The 14332-nt window shown below is 38.9% G+C and overlaps 1 protein-coding gene across 1 annotated transcript in view; it reads right to left on the bottom strand.

Moving 5' to 3' along the window:
• gtf2a1l (general transcription factor IIA, 1-like) overlaps positions 1 to 10848 on the bottom strand; it is a 53242-nt gene extending 42394 nt beyond the window's left edge. The window contains exons 1-3 of the mRNA XM_063055627.1: positions 10819 to 10848; positions 9448 to 9549; positions 3663 to 3780 (exon numbers count right to left, since the gene is read on the bottom strand). Of these exons, the coding sequence (XP_062911697.1) occupies positions 3663 to 3780; positions 9448 to 9549; positions 10819 to 10848 (250 nt within the window). The remainder of the gene's footprint in view (positions 1 to 3662; positions 3781 to 9447; positions 9550 to 10818) is intronic.
• Between the last annotated feature and the right edge of the window lie 3484 nt (positions 10849 to 14332).

Below are 14332 nucleotides of genomic sequence, written 5' to 3' on the forward strand. Positions count from 1 at the left end.
CACCTACCTGCCTTTTCCCCAAAACCCTTAAATTTCCCTACTATGCAAAAATCTATCCAACCTTGTTCTTAACCATACAGTCATAAGTATAAAGCAAGTAGAGCAGAGGGCTAGACACACAGCCTTGTGGTCCACCTGTGCTGATGGAAATTGTGGAGGAGATGTTGCTGCTAGAGACTAGAGTCTACAAGTAAGGAAATTCAGGATCCATTTGCACAAGGAGGTATTGAGGCCAAGATCTTGAAGCTTATTCATTAGCTTTGAGGGGATGATGATACTAAATGCCGAGCTATAGTCAATAAAGAGCATTCTGAAGTATGCATGTTTGCTGTCCAGGTGTTCCAGTGTAGGGTGTTAGTACAGCCTGAGAGAAGAAACAATGAAATGGTACCTGCTGCTAGCCATTGAGACAGTTGGCACGTTCTTCTCAGGCTCCAGTATAATTGAAGCTTGCTTAAAGCCTATGGGTACCTCAGACTGCCAAAGCAAGATATTAAAAATATTGGTGAACACTCCAATCAGTTAATCAGCACATGTTTTTAGTGCTTGGCCAGCTATCCCATCTGAGCTGGATGCTTTCTGTGGGATCATCTTCTTATAAGGATGCTCATGTGATTTCACAGTATTATTGGTGGCTGTGGGACTTTGTGAAGTTCTCCATGCTTTGGCAGTCCGAGTGAACAAAGGAGGCATTGAGCTCATGTGGGAGCAAAGCCTTGTTGTCAGCCATGTTGGTTGGTTTCACCTTCTACAAGGTAATGGTATTCAAGTTCTGCCACAGCTGCCTTCAGTGATTAAGTTTCGTCCAGAATTACCACTTCATCTGTGATGTGATCTTTCCAGAGATCATACCCCGACCTCTTGTACCTTGCTTGGTCACCAGACTTGAATGCCACCGACCTGTCCTTCAGAAGACTAAGGATCTCGTTTTTCATCCAGGGCTTCTGTTTGGGGAAGACTCAATGATTTTGAGGGATCACACTCATACTTTATAAAGTCTGTGACAACTGTCACGCATTCATTCAGATTCTCTGATGAGTCCTTGAACACGGCCCAGTCCACCAACTTGAAACAATCCGTAGCCACTCCTCTGCCACCCATGATCCCCTCTTTGTTCTCATTACTTTTGGAGCCTTGCTCTTTAGCCTCTGCCTATATGCAGGTAGAAGGACAGCCAAGTGATCAGATTTCCTGTAATGCAGTCTGGGAATGGAATAGACGAGACCACATCCATGGAGCAGGACAAGGACAGGATCAGACACCCTTCATAGCGCAAGGGTGAGGGTGAGACCTTCAATTATCACACACAAACAGATTATGGAACATGGCAGCAGGCACAGAACTGTGTCTACCACTGAAATCAGATCTGTTAGGTCTTGACCTCAAATGTTTATTCCCCTTCATAGACACTACCTGACCTGCCCATTTCCCCCAACATGCGTTGCTCTGGATTTCTAGCATCTGCAGAACCTTGAGTTTATGACATGAAATTTTGTCTTTAGTGGCAGTAGACAAAGATCTATAAACCACAAAAAAAGATAGAGGTAGTGTCCATTTAGAAATCTGATTGCAGAGGGGAATAAGCTGTTCCTAAATATTTCAGCACTAATGGAAACCAAAAGGAAAAGTTCCATGATGACAGCAAATCAACTACCTTACCCATTAGGAACAATTTTTAGCGAAAAGCTTGCACTTGCACGAATCACGCAGACTGAATTACCATTGTTTGTGCTTGCTGCCATCTACAGATAGAAATAATCCTTTTCCTGCAGTTCCTCTATATTTCCTCTTTTCCAAACAGCACTGCTGAAATTGAATATTTAATCAACATTACCCCTAATCAGTCATAATTTTTATTCTATTACAATTGTGGATCAAGTAATAATTGTATTTATGTAAAAAAATGCAATCTTATAATTCAAGTTGAAAGCAATTAATCTGTTAGATTCATCTATTCACAGTGAGTACATTGATGGCAAAAATTAAATGGTGGTTTTCATTAGAGAAATCAATATACGAGAACAAGATCATTCAGGATTGGAAATAAATTGACCTTCAGAAAGGATTGGGAGTAGTGAATGGATAGGTATTTGCCCCTTTTTTAAAAAAAATTATGTTCCTCAAGAACTAACTAGTCAATGAGTATACAAGGTAATATTTCTTACTGATAGCCCTAATGAAGTCTGTGTTTAATTTACTGAAACACCACAAGATCTAAGTACAAAACTTAAAATATTTTTTAAATCAGGAAAACATTATTTCCAAAAGAGTATAATGTGATAATGTGTTGCAGGCAGCATGCTAATAGCAAAAATAAAAGCAGCCACCCCTCATAAATGGGGAGAACATTACGAAACTATATTTACCTCTTTTGGCTAAACAATTGATACCTTGAGTTCAAGTAACTGTTTAATAATCAAATATTCAATAAAAAAAATCACAGAAACTAAGCTTCTATTTATTGTTATAACCTAGATGACCCCGGCAGCATAAAACTACAGATTTGGTTAGCCATCCAATTACTGAGATTAAAACACACAAGAGATTCTGCAGATGCCAGATCCAAATCCAGAGGAACAATCACAAAGTGCTAAAGGAACTCAAAAGGTCAGGCAGCATTTATGTAGAGGAATGAACAGTCAACATTTTGTCATCAGGACTAGAAAGGAAAGGGGAAAGAAGTCAGAATAAGGTGGGAGAAGATTAAAAAACTCTCTTGCATATGGCAGTTGAGACAGCTCACCACTGCAACCCATACTCACACCTGTTCTACAATCCCAACTTGTCTCCAGATATTAGGCCTTCTGCTCTAGAACAGCAGATTAATGCAGTGGCAGAGTCACTTTTCAGTTTCAGCAACCCAGATTCAATCCTGAACTTGGTACTGCCTGCACATAGTTTGCATATTCTCTGAGACATGCATTTACATTGGCGTACTAGTTTATTGCTATATTCCAAAGATGAATAGGTTAGTAGATTAATTGGCAACTGAAAAGATGCTCTAATGACTATGTGAGAGGCAGAATTTGCTGATTATATTGGGGTGACGTGGGTAGAGGAGATCTAATAGGAATGTGGAAAATATAAATCGAGATTAATAAAGGATTTTTGTAACTGAGTGCTTGAAGGCCAGCACAGACTTGGCAAGTCAGAGTAATAGTTTTCATGATATATGACTTGATTACCTCTCCACTGGCACATATATTAAAGACTCATTCAAACCCAGGAGCAAATATATTGTTTATTTCTTTTTTAAGAGCCTGCTTTCATGATAATATTGGGAACACGGTCTCAGTTCAAATGAGCCATTCTTTTTGGTTCAGGTTTTCCTCCAATATGATCAACTTGAACAGAGATAGATTGAGGTAATCAAATGTACCTAATGAAGTTCACAACCCGGAAGAGAAGCTTCAGTCCTCATACACCAAAATGTGCTCTTAAATTCAGCAAATACATTAATATAATTTCACCATGGACATATAATATTGATCCCTGTATTCTGTTTACTGCAGGCCCCTTTGTGAAGTCCTTTTGGACCATGTAACCTATTTTAGATGAGATAGTAAACCAAATCCACATTTTTCACCTTAAAGCAGAACAGACAAGTTACACACTAGTCTGACAAATATTTATCATTCAAATCAAGAATAATTCAAACTCACCTGGGGGCGGGTGTAAAGCTTGAGTTTTCTGATGAAGTTCTAGCATGATTGGCTGGTGATTATTCTCTCTGAACAAGCCTTCCATAGCTCTGGATTGGAGAAGCTTGTTCTCCCAAAGCTCCATTACATGAAAGACAAAGTATTAAAATTGATTAAAACAGGATAAAAATTCATTCGATTTAAAATAATTCACAAAATTAAAGAACATTTGCTAAGCTACTGAATATACAAGTTACTACATAGCTACTGAATAGTCTATGATTGTCTCACCTTAATCACGAATTACTAAAAGAAATAATTACTCATTAATATGCCAAGCTGTAATATTGTTAAATTGCAGAATTATCTAGAAACAGTGAACCAAGTTGCACATACATAGGTTCTGGAACCGTAATATCTGATTTTAAAAAAACAGAATGACTGATAGAAAGGTAGAAAGCATTTTGAAAAACTAACTTTCAAAATCTTCTACAAACAGCAGTCGATCATTATTAACATTATTAACATTAGATTGCTAGATATTGTTAACTGAATATACAAGGATAGAAGATGAAGTCAATACAAGTTGGTTTGCAAATAACCTTTGATTTACTGAACAATGGAAAAAAGCTAAACGACATATTTATGAACATTTCTCTGCCCAAGTACATTAAGTTAATTCATTAATCGAAGTACATATGTGTCACCATATACAACCCTGAGATTCATTTTCATTTTCTTGTAGGCACACTCAATAAATCCAATAACCATAACAGAATCAATAAAAGACTGCACCAACAGGGTGGACAACCAGTGTGCAAAATACAAACTGCAAATACAAAAGGAAAGAAATGAGCAAGAAATATCAAGAACATAGGATGAAGAGACTAGAAAGTGAGTCCATAGGTTGTAGGAACAGTTCAGTGATGAGGCACATGAAACTGTGAAGTTATCCCCTCTGGCTAAAGAGCCCCATGGCTGAGGGTTAATAATTGCTCCTGAACCTGGTGGTGAGTCCTGAGGCTCCTGCACCTTCTTTCTGATGGCAGCAACTAGAAGTGAGCATGTCCTGGGTAGTAGAGGTCCCTGATGATGGATACTGCTTTCCTACAACAGCACTCTATGTAAATGTGTTCTATGGTGGGGTGGGCTTTACCCATGATGGATTGGGCAGTGTCCCCTACATTTTTGTGGGATTTTCTACTCAATAGCATTGATGTTTCCATAACAAACTGTGACGCAGCCAGTCAATAGACAGTATTCTCCACCACACGTCCACAGAAGTTTGTCAAAGTTTTAGATGCCAGGCCGAATCTTTCAAGGAAGTAGAGGCACTGCCGTGTTTTCTTTGTAACCATATGTTAGCAATCAGCTATAGCTGGTGGCATTCTCATTTACCTTCTGCCCTTGTTCATTTTGCTAATATTGCTTTAACTAGAGAGATACTTTGCATTGTATGTATAATGTACACTGCATTGGCGGTGCATTAGTGATGGAAGGAAAGAATGCTTAGAGTAGTGAATGGGTGTCAATCAAGCCAGCCGTTTTGTCCTGGATGGTGTCCACTTAGTTTTAAAAACTTGTGCACATTCATCTAGGTAAGTGCAGAGTCCACCATCATGTTACAGACGCAGCCAGTTGAGTGGAATGGCTTTAGGCATCTGGAAGCTAATTGCTGACTCCAAGATACCCAGCCCCTGACCCACTCTTACAGCCACAGCAATTATTAGGTGGTCCAGTTAGGTTTCTATCATCCCTGGAATAGTGAAGTTGGGTGACTCATTGAGATAATGATACTGAAGGTTGAGAGTAGGTGGTTAGATTCTCTCATTAGCTCTTTGTAAAAATAACAGCCATTAAAATATGTCTAGAACTTGCTGCCTGCAAACATGGATTGCTTCATTTTCTGGAAAGATTCAAATGGGAATGAACATTGTCCAATTAACAACCTCGTAATAGAAGGTGACAGGTAAAGATACTCAGGCAGAAGAAATTGCCCGGAAGTTGTTCTCTGGTGATGTCCAAGGCTGGAATGATATGTCGCCAACTACAAATGTCTTCTTTTATGATGGATATGATCCCAATCACTGGAATGACTTCTTCTTAACAACCATTGATTTCAATTTTCCAGCACTCTTTTATGCTGGATTCGTTTATATACTACCTCTATGTTAAGGTGACTAATTCTCACTCCTATCTGGAATTCAAAGTCTTGTACCATGTTTGGCAGTGATGGTTCTATAGCCCGGTGCCTCGGCAAACCCAAAATGGGGATCAGCAAGCAAAATACAGGTGTATACATCTTGTTTGAAAACACTGTTGACAACAGCTATGCTGATAACTGAAGAGATGTGCTGTGGTTGAGATCGATCGCCTCCAACCACTACAACAAACTTACTGTGATATTTATACGAATTCTTTGTGACTATTATGATACATCTCAACAATGCACATACAAAGCCATTATCTTTATTCTGTTGTTTTTATCAACCGATTTTCTAAGCCATGTTAATGATTTGGCAGATTTCATGAACTTTAACAGTCTCTTGAGAGGGGCTTTTTCCAAATATTTCTGGGAATTCATATGAAATCCAATTCTCCTAACCACTACTTAAATTGCCCTTTTCAAAAATTTCTATCCGGTTCCTCAGGCATGATCTACACTTTAATAACTCAAGCTGAAATTAGCTGATCAGTTGAATTCTTTAAGGTGCTCAGTCACTTCCTCCTTAACTTTACAACAATATTTTGGTCATAGATCTACAAATCACTAGCTCTAATATTTTTAAATAGTAACTTCAGGCACTGTTCTTTACTTTGTAAAGTTGTGACATACACAACTTTCCAATCTAACGAGCAGTCAATGAATCATTGACCATTGTGGAATCTGGTGATTTTGTGATCCAAATGGGTTCCTTGGAAGTCGAGAATGAGGCATAAAACTTATTGTTTAATAATGTTATAAGAATGAAGAATAAAAAGTTGTAATTGTCCCATACTAAAAACTAACTCACTAAAATAAAATTATTCCAGTGATAAGAATAGGCTATGAAATAACCAGAATGAGTCATGTGACTCTTGCAGAAAAGAAACTTCTAGAAAAATACAGAATCAGCTATACTACAATAACTGAAAAATTGACGAAACAATTTTATGTGCTTAAATAATAAATAGGAAATGATAAACTACAAGAAAAATTGCAACTTTGCACTCGATTTCAACAACATCTACAATGTTTTCACATTTCCTTAAAAACATTGGAAGGGAAACTATCCAATCATGGGGACATGACACACTACAAAGTTCAAAGTAAATTTTATTATCAGCATACACAGATGTCACCACATACAACCCTGAGATTCATTTCATTTTCCTGTGGGCATACTCAGCAAATCTATAGTATAGTAACTATAACATGGAAAGCAGTATCATAGGAAAGGCAGATGAGCTCAGGGCATGAATCAACACCTGGAATTTTGACATTGCAGCCATTAGTGAGACTTGGTTGCAGGAGGGGTGGGACAAGCAGTTCTACATTCTGGGGTTCCATTGTTTTAAACGTGACAAAGCAGAAGGGATTAAAGGAGGAGGGATGGCGTTATTAGTCAAGGAAAATGTCACAGCAGTGCTCAGTCAGAACAGACAGGAGAACTCACCTGGCGAGGTGTTATGAACGGAATTAAGTAAGAAAGGTATGACTATGTTAATGGGGCTATATTACAGACAATCCAACAGTCCTAGGGATTGAGACTAACAAATTTGTAAAGAGATCACGATAAGGTTGTTATTGTAACTGTTGTCATCAGTTCTGATGAAGGGTCTCAGCCCAAAATGTCAACTGTACTTTTTTTGCATAGATGCTGCTTGGCATGCTGAGTTCCTCCAATATTTTGTATGTGTTACTTGGATTTCCAACATCTGCAGATTTTCTCCTGTGTGTGGTTATTATAGTATGTGACTAACTTCCCACATACTGATTGGGATTTCCATACTGTAAAAGGACTAGATGGGATAGAATTTGTCAGATGTGTTCAGGAAGGATTCCTTCATCAGTGTGGAGAAGTCCCAATGAGACAGCATGCAATTCTGGATCTGCTATTAGGGAATGAGACAGGGCAGGTGACAGAAGTTTGTGTAGGGGAACATTTTGCATCCGGTGGCCACAATGCCATTAGTTTCAAAGTAAATATGCAAAAAGATAGGCCTGATCAGCAGGCTGACATTCTAAATTGGTAAGTGTGGACTGGGTCAGGCTTTTTTCCTAGCAAAAGTGTACTTGGTAAGTGGTAGGTCTTCAAAAGCAAAATTTTGAGAGTATAAACCTTATATGTCCCTGTCAGAACAAAAGGTAAAGATAACATGTATAAGGAACCTTGGTTTTCAAGAGATATTGAGACTCTGAATAAGAGAAAAAAAAGGGTGCATAGCAGGTATAGACAGGTAAGAACAAATGAGGGACTTATTAAGTATAAGAAATGCAAGAGAACACTAAAGAAAGAAATCAGAGGGTTAATAGAAGGCATGAAGTTGCTCTAGCAGACAAGGTGAAGGAGAATCCTAAGGGATTCTACAGATATGTTGAAAGCAAAAGGATTGCAAGGGACAAAATTGGTCCTCTGGAAGATCAGAATGTTAATTCATGTGTGGAAGCAAAACAGATGGGGGAGATTTTGTAGGATCTTCATTTTTTTTTGCTTCCATTAATTTCAATGAAACAAAATCCCGAGTTTGTTGTTAGTTAAGTTTTCTTGATGTACAGCATACTGTCTTCCTCAACTTTAACTTTAAAAAGTAATTGACTATTGTAAATTATGATTTTCAGTTATTACTCAAGAAACCAGTATTTCATAATAGAATTGGAAAACAAAGATTATCTGCTTTATATTAAAAAAACTGAAAACAGCATACTTGAAAATTAATTTTCTTTATCACTTGTTTTTACTCTATTAAACATGTAAGTGAAATCTACGAGCCACTGAAGTTATTAAAGATTTTACTCTCCATCCACTCAAATAAAATTATATTTATTGAGAGATTCACTGCTGCTTTATGCTCATCAATTGATACAACTGTTACTTTGAAGTTATTCTTGCATTCACAGAGGTGCTCCATGAAACTGAAATTAAACACTATTCACTGGCGATATTAGCTTACAATTTTAGATTCTAACCAAAGTTTCTTTCATTCATTAGAATTTACACACAACAACTTTATTACAAAAACAACAGGAATTCTGCAGATGCTGGAAATTCAGGCAACATACATCAAAGTTGCTGGTGAACGCAGCAGACCAAGCAGCATCTCTAGGAAGAGGTGCAGTCGACGTTTCAGGCCGAGACCCTTCGTCAGGACTAACTGAAGGAAGAGTGAGTAAGGGATTTGAAAGCTGGAGGGGGAGGGGGAGATGCAAAATGATAGGAGAAGACAGGAGGGGGAGGGATAGAGCCGAGAGCTGGACAGGTGATAGGCAAAAGGGGATACGAGAGGATCATGGGACAGGAGGTCCGGGAAGAAAGACGGGGGGGGGTGACCCAGAGGATGGGCAAGAGGTATATTCAGAGGGACAGAGGGAGAAAAAGGAGAGTGAGAGAAAGAATGTGTGCATAAAAATGAGTAACAGATGGGGTACGAGGGGGAGGTGGGGCCTAGCGGAAGTTAGAGAAGTCAATGTTCATGCCATCAGGTTGGAGGCTACCCATACGGAATATAAGGTGTTGTTCCTATTACAAGATGCAAGTCATTTAAAAATATAAAAGTTAGACATTAAAAAAAAGATATGTTTTGGTAAGTAAAACAAAACACTTACCTGTTTTAAATCCTTGAGAACATGATCATCAATGCCCTCTTCAAGAAAAAAGTCATGCACATTGTTGATGACATCCTCAATAACAGATTTATAAAGTTTTGGCTAAAAGGAAAAAAATAAGACAATTTCATTTGCACTCAGACTTTTACATTGGTATTCATTCCTTCCTCTCTCAGAAGATTGCATAATAATATAAGGCAGCACAACATAATTACAACAGGGTAAAATATCTTCAGTTCTGATGAAGGGCTTCAACCCAAAGCGATAACAATTCCTCTCCCCCCTCAAATGCTGGTTGACCATGGAGTTCCTCCAGCACACTGTTGCTCTGGGCATATTACTACTGTGTCTAACCATATCAATCTGCCTGTCAATTTCTGCAACTGAGGCCTCATATACATGAACAGTGTATAATACTCCAAAGCAAGTTTTTTTTTTCCTGAACATTTAGGTGGAGGTGCAACAGCCCATGTTGGAGGAAGTACAAATGCAAATAATAAACTCTTAGACAGTCCTCATAAAATCATTAGCAAGTGCAGAAATTATCCAGACATACAGTAATGTTTAACTAGTCTATTTTATCCAACATTACAGATGGATTATGTAGATATTATCACTTTGCTGTTGTGGAACCTTACATCAAATTTATTAAAATTCCTTCAAGAGCAAAATTGCTCATTTAATTCATTGCTCCGCATAAATTCTTCTATTTTGTCTTTAATATTGGGCACCCGACAATATGACAAATGCAAACACAGCCCAAGACACCAACCCTTTAATTGTGTAGCTGCCTCTGTACATTCCTTCCTCTCAAACAAAATAGTAAAAATCACAGAAGTTCGTCAAAATCTTGACTCGTACTCGCTCAACGGCGCAGATTTGAAAGTCTTATGGCACGCTTTAAAGAGCTCAATTTAAAGTTTAATACATTTGCCTTATGTTGCCGTACTTTCAGTAACGCAGTCAATCTCTAAACTTATAAAGAGAACTTCACAGTCGAGGGCAGTTTTGACTTTGATTGCTCGACACGACTTCTGCAGTATAAATCTCGTGCTGCTGAACAGCGGCAGTACAAGGAATGTAACCCAAAATTGACATGGCCTTTTTAATGCCTATCGGATGGGAAGCAGAGTTATAATCTAATTATTAGGCTTTGAAAACACAAGTACATAACAAATCTGCATTACCTCAAAGCCAACGACACACGATGTGAAATTTCCCAAATTTTGTCCCATGTCCCTATATTATTTTTAAACCACAGCCCTGTTTTAATAGAAGAATGTTTAATCTCCAGCCTGCAAGTACAGAAAGTTGAAAGAAAAATCGGCATCCCGTAAATAACGGTCTCGACTATAAAAACTGGGTACTTACCACCAGATTTACATTCGCCGAATAGGCCATGTCCTTACCATTCGGCCACCTCGCCTGAACTGCCGGTAACTAAGCTCGTGAGGTCATATCACTTGAAGCCATGACGTCGACTGCAGGCCCGAAGGATGGGCGGGAACCGTGGGTCGACGCCATGAGGAAATAGGGTTCAGCTGCCGCCCGCAAGAACAAGGTACGGTTACTGATTAAAAAGAGTGACCCAAGAGGGGCAAAGGACGATCAAGGATTGTGCAAGATGATGGATGGGGATGATAGTGAAGAAGATTATATTGCCAACCTCATAATAATAGTTGCAGCCAATCCACAGGATGAAGGAGTAAAAGCGCCTTCTTTATTTGGAGGATGCTGATGACTGTTAAAATTCTATTCCCATTGTAGGTTGTTTGAATAGATTAGAAATCTGTGTCCTAGTTCAAGATCCATCCAATGCCGTCTGCATTGACGGAAATAGGCAATTTTGGCAACATGAAGATATTTTCACATTTTAATTATACAGTACTTGAAATGTGGTTTTTCACCACTGCAAAATGTATGGGGAAAATACTTAAATAATGCACTTATTAAGGGACTTCAAGGATTCTGACCCAATGATTATGAAGGAACTCAAACAGAGTTTGAGGGCTACTTGGGTGTGAGGGGTGGGACGGGGAACATTCAGGTGAACATTAAACAGTGAAAGTTTGCTGCCCTTGTCATCTTGAGACAGGGTGTGCGACAGGGGTTTCAGAGATGCTGCAAGAAGCCTTAAGGGATTGATATGTTTTGTAGATCATGCATAGTGAAAACATGCTGTTACATTGGGAGAGGAAGAGTCTATTAAGAATTGACTGTAAAGTCTAAGATCAGAATTAGACCTTTTGGCCAATTGAGTCTCTTCCACCATTTCATCATAGCCGGTCCATTTCCCATGCCAACCCCATTCTCTGGCCTTTTCCCCATATCCTTTCACTAATCAAGAACCTATAAGCCTCTGCCTTAAACACACCCAAAGACCTGGCCTCCACAGCCACCTGTGGCAATGAATTCCACAGATTCACCATCTGATACCTAAAGAAATTCCTTCTCATCTCTGTTCTAAATGGACATCCTTCTATTCTAGGAACAGAGGGTCAGCCTCAGACTCCTCAACTATAGAAAACATCCTCTCCACATCCACATCTAGGTCTTTCAACGTTCGATAGCCTTCAATGAGACCACCCACCTTCAAAATTCAAGTGAATACAGGCCCAGAGCCATCAAACCTTCCTCATATGATAACTCATTCATTCCCAGATTCATTCTCCTGAACCTCCTCTGAACCCTCTCCAATGTCAACACATCCTTTCTTAGATAAGGGGCCCAAAACTGCTCACAAAACTCCAAGGGGTGGGCGGGGGGGGGCTCACCAGTTCCTTAGAAAGCTGAAGTATTACATCCTTGCTTTTTTATTCTAGTCCTCTCAAAATGAATGCTAGCATTGCTTTTGCCTTCCTGTAAGTTTCGACTTAACCTGTAAGTTAACCTTTAGGGGATCCTGTACGAGTACAGTACTCCCAAATCCCTTTGCACCTTGGATTTTTGAATTTTCTGCTCATAGAAACTAGTCTATGCCTTTATTACTCCTACCAAACTGTATGGACATACACTTCCTGGCACTGTATTTCATCTGCTACTTCTATGTCCAATCTCCTAATCTGTCTTAAATCCTACTGCAGCCTCCCTGCTTCCTCTACACAACGTGCCCCTCCAACTATTTTCATATTGTCCACAAAGCCATCAGTTTTGTCATGGAAATCGTTGACTTATTGCATAAAAAGAATTGGTCCTGACACTGACCCCTGTGGAACACAACTAGTCACCGGCAGCCAACCACAAAAATACCCTTATTCCCACTCTTTGCCTCCTGCAAATCAGCCAATCCTTTATCCATGCTAGTATCTGTCCTGTAATACCATGGGTTCTTGTTAAGCAGCCTCATGTGTGGCACATTGTCGCTTACCTTCTGAAAATCCAAGTACACAACATCCACCGATTCTTCTTTGTTTATCCTGCTTGTTAGTTCTTAAAAAAATTCCAACAGATTTGTCAGTCAAGATTTTCCCTTTAGGAATCCATGCTGAATTTGGCCAATTTTATCCTGTGCCTCCAAGTATCCTGGGATCTCATCCTTAACAATCGACTCCAAAATTTTCCCAACCACTGACGTCAGGCTAACTGGCCTATAATTTCCTTGCTTCTGCCTCCCTCCCTTCTTAAAGAGTAGAGTGGCATTTGCAGTTGTCCAGTCCTCCAGAACCATGCCAGAATCTAGTGATTCTTGAAAGATCATTACCAATGCTTCCACAATCTCCCCAACCACCTCTTTCAGAACCCTGAAGCGTAGTCCATCTGGTGCAGGTGACTTGTACACCTTCAGACCTTTCAGCTTCCCAAGTAATAGCAATTGCATTTACTTCTGCCCCCTGACACTCTTGAACTTCTGTCATACTGCCAGTGTTTTCCACAGTGAAGATGGATACAAAATACTTATTAGTTTGTCGGCATTTTCTTGTCCTCCATTACTACCTCTCCAATGTCATTTTCCAGTGGTCCATTATCCACTCTCGCCTCTTCTTTTTACTCTATATATCTGAAAAATCTTTTGGTATCCTGTTTGACATTATTGGCTTGCTTACCTTAATATTTCATCTTTTCTCTCCTTATGACTTTTTAGTTGCCTTTTGTTGGCGTTTAAAAGCTTCCCAAACCTCTAACTTCCCACTAGTTGTTTCTCTATTAAATGCCCTCTCTTTGCTTTTCCATTGGTTTTTGACTTCCCTTGTCAGTCATGGTTGTGTCATCCTGCCTATAGATTATTTTTTCTTTTTTGGGATAGTGGATGAGGTATCAGTCATGAACATTACTTTGTACAAGATGGTGCCAGGTGCCTAGAGTATTGTTGATTGTGAATAAACTTTCAACAAGAGCTAATTTAAACTTTTGAAAGAAGAGAAATCAGAACAATTGAATTTGGATTTGCCCGTTTCTTTTGGGAAGAATATCAACAAAGAACTAATAACAATGCTTTTTTTAATAAAAGACAATTGGTAAAATTAGTATTTTTACAATATAGCAAAGAATCAGTTTAGATGTAAATTGCTGCAGAGTTCCATGAATTTATTTCTATACTGCATTTCTTTAATAATCCTCTGCATATTTTGCGTAATTTTTAAAATCTTAAAACCTTGTCCTTCCATCTGCCTGAGTCCCAATGCAATTCTATCAGTTTCTACCCAACCATTTTATGGCTTTTGCTAATGCTGAACATCACAATTTGAATGCATGTACAGTAGCTCTGCACATAAGGCTAGTGTTGCATTCCTGGTTATGTGTGAATGTCTCGTTTGATATTCATATCTGCAGGAGCCATGTATCTATTTTCTTTCTGCATTGTGTTGTGTTTTTTTATATAGGTAACTTGTCACATTGGCTGGGGCGTCGTAGATTTGAAGAGTGTAGTTACGTTTTCAGGCTTTGG

Source organism: Mobula hypostoma, chromosome 8 (assembly GCF_963921235.1).
Source record: "Mobula hypostoma chromosome 8, sMobHyp1.1, whole genome shotgun sequence".
In the NCBI taxonomy this organism is placed as follows: Eukaryota; Metazoa; Chordata; class Chondrichthyes; order Myliobatiformes; family Myliobatidae; genus Mobula; species Mobula hypostoma.